The sequence below is a fragment of the Pipistrellus hanaki genome (assembly GCF_964339955.1).
Source record: "Pipistrellus hanaki genome assembly, chromosome: 14".
NCBI lineage: Eukaryota > Metazoa > Chordata > Mammalia > Chiroptera > Vespertilionidae > Pipistrellus > Pipistrellus hanaki.
In genome coordinates this window covers 38,975,573-38,980,093 of record NC_140516.1, presented here as the reverse complement: position 1 = coordinate 38,980,093, position 4,521 = coordinate 38,975,573, and the positions used below count along the sequence as shown (strand labels likewise).

Here is a 4,521-nt window from a genome sequence, read left to right as displayed (position 1 = left end):
TGAATGTGTATGGTGGTGTACTGTGTAAACTTAATTTCTGTGTCTGCCTCCTATCTTTTCTCCTGCCCTTCATGCCTCACCTGCAAGCAAGTATTCCTCCTCCCTCTTCATAGCTCTTGAGGGCAGTTCTCCCCTCCTCCCATCTCCAATAAAAGACCTCCTTTCCGGTTTTCCCAAGGCAAGGCCAAAAATAAAAGTAGACTGGTTCTTGGCCTTTTGTCAGTTTTAACTTGGGTGTAAATAACTTGGGAGCAAGTTGTTTGAGTTCCTGCTATTCAACAGGATAAGGAACATGCTTTTTAGTGTGGTTCTGGGTTAAACGGTGAAAGCTGGGAGAGAGCCCAGAAGATGAGCCCAGAATGTAAGGTGGAGGGATGTTCCGGAATGGTTTGGGAGGAGCTCGGAAGATTGGGTCTGCCAGGAGCAGGAGTTAGTCTTGCCAGCAGGCGCCAGCATCTGAAGCTCAATGAAGATAAGCCATCTGGATAGGAAGCTGCGAAGTCATTGGAGCTGGAAGCGAGTCTAGGAGAGAGTGATTTGGTACAAGATACCTGGGGTTAAAATGCCACTTAAGGCTACCGGACTCACTTGGAGCAAATGCAAATGGCGCATTTCCCTGTTTTTTTAATAAGAAAAAATGCCTTGAAACACCTTTGCTGGGGGAATTGGGAAGGTTTCCATGTTTATACCTAGTTTCCCTTTGAGGAAAGTTTACCCCGGGTTGGGAGAGATGGAGAGCACGGAGGTAGGAGCTGCCCGCAGGAAGCCTTGGTGGTAATGAGGGCGAAGGGGAACATTAATCCCAAATTCCCGCTTCCCCCATGCAGCTTCCCCCTGGCAGCCTCGGCCCGCCCCTTTCCCCCCTCCTTCGGAGCAGGCTGGGCGGGGCAGCTGGCCCATCGCTTCCGGCTCCCTCTCATTGGCCAGCGTCCCCTCGGTGGGCGGGGCGGCGCCGCTGGGTTCCCCGGTACGTACGTGTCGGGGGCGGGGCTCCGGAGCGCCCTCGCAGCATGGCCGCCTCGTTAGCGTTCTGGGGTCCGGAGAGCCGAGCCCGGGCCGGGGGTGTCGGCGGGCTGCGGGCCCCCGCTCCGGTCACTATGGACAGTTTTCTCTTCGGTATTGAGGAAGGAGGGGTGAGGGTCGTCCTGGGCGGGGTGAGGAAGGAATGCAGAGGGGTGCACGGCACGGGTGGGGGCGGAGGGGGCTCGCACGCGGCTGCTGGAGCGGAAGTGGGGGCCAGACCCCCGTCCAGGTGTGTGGGGCGGGCTCCGGGCCGAGCGCCCAGGTGTTCCGGAGAAGTGGGCGTGTGAACGGTGGCCGGTCAGTCCACGGCCACACGTGGTGGAGTTTGGGGAAACGTCCCCTCTTCCCCCCCAATCGTGCACACTCACACCCTGATCTCTTCCAGGCTGTGAGCTCTCCGGCCACACCCGCTCTTTCACCTTCAAGGTAGAGGAAGAGGATGATGCAGAGCACGTGCTGGCTTTGACCATGGTGAGGGGGTGGGGAAGGGGGGTGGGGGTGAATAGCTTGACCTGAGCAGGCCACGGGTGGGCCTCTGCCCGTAGCCCGCCCCCAAACTTTTCTTTAGTGGGAATCACCTCCTCTGCCCCACCCCCAATGGCCTCCCGTGACCAGGTAATTCAGAGGGACCTCTGAGGTTGAGCAAATTCTAGGATAGATGCCTCCACTGTGTTGCCTGCTTAGGGAGACCCCAAAGTCTTGTGTACCCTTCCCAGCTCTGCCTCACCGAGGGGGCCAAAGATGAGTGTAATGTGGTAGAAGTTGTGGCCCGTAATCATGACCACCAGGAGATTGCAGTCCCCGTGGCCAACCTCAGGTTGTCCTGCCAACCCATGGTGAGTTCCCTGGCCATACCCGGGGAGGGGGGAGGGGGATGGGGGAGAGGAGAGAAGGATTGGGCTAGACCTTCATCCTTGTCTTTCTCCTAGCTCAGTTTGGATGACTTCCAGCTTCAGCCTCCTGTAACCTTCCGCCTGAAGTCAGGTTCTGGTCCTGTGCGGATCACTGGGCGGCACCAGATTGGTGAGAGTCCTCTCTGCTTCCTTCAGTGGACTCTCCTTCAGGTCTCCTGTCCATTTCTGCTCCTCCTGACTCCACACTTTTTAAAAATATATATATTTTATTGATTTTTTACAGAGAAGAAGGAGAGAGATAGAGAGCTAGAAACATTGATGAGAGAGAATCATCAATCAGCTGTCTCTTGCACACTCCCTACTGGGGATGTGCCCGCAACCAAGGTACATGCCCTTGACCGGAATTGAACCTGGGACCTTTCAGTCCACAGGCTGAAGCTCTATCCACTGAGCCAAACCGGTTTCGGCCTGACTCCACACTCTTGCCCCCTCCCAGCCTATCTCCCAGTGTAGCTGCCGTACAGGTTCTGCATGATGGGTCCTTCACTTTCCGTCCTCCTCATGCCTCCCGCCTTCCTGGAACCTGTCTCCGCTTCTCCAGCTCCAGCGATGTGTAACCCTTTGGCTCTTGGTCACCCAGTTTAGTATCTGAGTTCTTCCCATCTATTTTTTATTTTCTTAAATATATATATTTTTATTAACTTCAGAGAAGGAGAGAGAGCTACAAACATCAATGATGAGAGAACATTGATCAGCTCCCTCCTGCATGCCCCCCACTGGAGATCGAGCCCACAACCCGGGCATGTGCCTTTGACTGTAATTGAACCCGGGACCCTTCAGTCCGCAGGTGGACGCTCTATTCACTGAGCCAAACCGGCTAGGGCGGTGGTTCCCATCTAGACTATAAGCGCTGGGCGTTCAGGGCCCTGCCTAGCACCGCGGTGCATGAGTGAATAACATAATATGAAGGAGACCTGGCTTTAACTACCTCCCTTCCTTTTACTACTTGTGTGTATGCCAGTTACTGTGAGCAGCGTTTCTGAGGAAGAAGACAGCGAAGAAGAGGAGAGTGAGGAGGATGAGGAAGATGAATTGTGCCCCATTCTGCCTGCCAAGAAACAGAGGGGCAGGCCTTAACCCCCCTTGGTGAGTGGGAGGGCAGGGTGCCCGGCAGGGCCTGGGAGGGCAGGAGGAGCAGACGAGGGCCTGGATGCTGATTTCTTCTTTGCTCTCAGGTCAGCTAGCTGCAGCATACATGCCATACACCACGTTGCTGAACAAGTATCAAGAATTTTAAATGTCTCCTTCACTGAAGAGGGGCGTGGGGGTTTGGGTCTTGGGCTGGTGCTAGGAGAAAGGGGCTCCCATTCTTGCTAGGGTCCTGATGTTCCAATTCTATACTATGCCTGGGGCTCCCCTTTTCTTCAGGAGCGGAACTCTGAACTGTCCTGACCCTGTTTCCCTTTGAGGTTGGAGGTCAGCATTTGAAGCTCAGGACTTACATATTTTAAACACTTTTTACATTTCGGATAAAGGATGAAAATAAAGTGGTGTAGAGTTTTTTTTTGCAAAACTCATTGTGTGGCTTCTCTCCCTGCTGGGCTGACATTCCCCTAGGGACCACCAGGTGGCACTGTGGCAGCACTGAGGGTGGCCCCAGGCCTGGGGGAGGGTGATGAACCGTGGGATCCTGTTATCCCTCGGCCAGGCCTAGGCCCAAACTGTCTAGCTAGAAGAGGACCTCCCAACACCAAACCCATTTCCAGTTCCTACAGGTGGGGGAGGGCCATCCCAGGAGGTTATCGGCATCCAAACAAGGGTCTGGGCCTCTGTCAGCACTCAGGCTGATGGGCAGGGGGGCAGATAAGGGGGTTTAAGCAGCCCGAGGAATGTGCATCTCTAGCCCCATGAGGGGGCTCAGGGTAGGGAGGAGGCCAGTCCTTGCTCCTCCTTTCAGCCTTGCAGACTGTCTCCGAGCTGATCTGGGCCTTTAGAAACCTGATTCCAGGGACCAGATGGAGGGGGTTGGCCAGATTGGGTGACAGGGAAACCAGAATCCTGGTGGCCTGGCATATGGGGGCAGAAAGGAGCCCCTGGGATTCAGCCTCCTAGGTTAAGGGGTTTCTCACACACACATACACACACACACACACACACACTCTCTGCCTGGTCTAGGGGCTCTGGTGCCTGGAATCAGTTGGTCCTGGCGCTTGGCTGCTGCTGTGCCCGGAGAGAAAGGGATCTACTTGATGTGATGTGTTGTATTTGTGGCCAACTCTGGGGTCAGCAGTTCAGCAGCTGTGTTGATGGGGTGGGGGTGTCTCAGTGCCAACAAACAAACAAATATCCCTCGCCTCCTGAGATAGCCTGGGGCCAGACATGCTGAAGATGGACAGAGAGCAGTGCCTGCTGGGGCCAGGCCCTCTGCCTCCCACAGATGAGTGAGCAAGTGGGAGGGGTCCCTAGATAACCTGAGGGGCTGGTATTGGGCCAGCTGGGGTAAGCTTCGGAGAGCACTTCCTCTTGAACACATCCTGAGAAGAAGTTCCCTCCTCTTTGTGGTGAGGAGCAAAGAGGCCCAGATTTTACCCTCCCTTTCCCTCGAATTGAAGATGACAGAAGATGATCCCGCTGTTTTGTGGTG

The 4,521-nt window shown here is 55.1% G+C and overlaps 1 protein-coding gene across 1 annotated transcript; it reads left to right on the top strand.

Annotated features, from left to right (window-relative positions):
* The first annotated feature begins 264 nt into the window (after positions 1 to 264).
* Positions 265 to 3,439, top strand: NPM3 (nucleophosmin/nucleoplasmin 3). Its single transcript, XM_084903821.1, has 6 exons — positions 265 to 1,116; positions 1,409 to 1,494; positions 1,740 to 1,859; positions 1,953 to 2,046; positions 2,899 to 3,023; positions 3,113 to 3,439. Exons 1-5 carry the CDS (start codon positions 822 to 824, stop codon positions 3,012 to 3,014), a joined length of 711 nt encoding a protein of 236 aa, XP_084759947.1. The 5' UTR covers positions 265 to 821; the 3' UTR covers positions 3,015 to 3,023; positions 3,113 to 3,439.
* Positions 3,440 to 4,521: the final 1,082 nt, after the last annotated feature.

Coding starts and splice junctions, on each gene's coding strand:
- NPM3 (XM_084903821.1), top strand. CDS start 822: ATGCAGCTTCCCCCTGGCAGCCTCGGCCCGCCCCTTTCCCCCCTCCTT. Junction 1,117..1,408: donor TATGGACAGTTTTCTCTTCG/GTATTGAGGAAG, acceptor GATCTCTTCCAG/GCTGTGAGCTCTCCGGCCAC. Junction 1,495..1,739: donor ACGTGCTGGCTTTGACCATG/GTGAGGGGGTGG, acceptor TACCCTTCCCAG/CTCTGCCTCACCGAGGGGGC.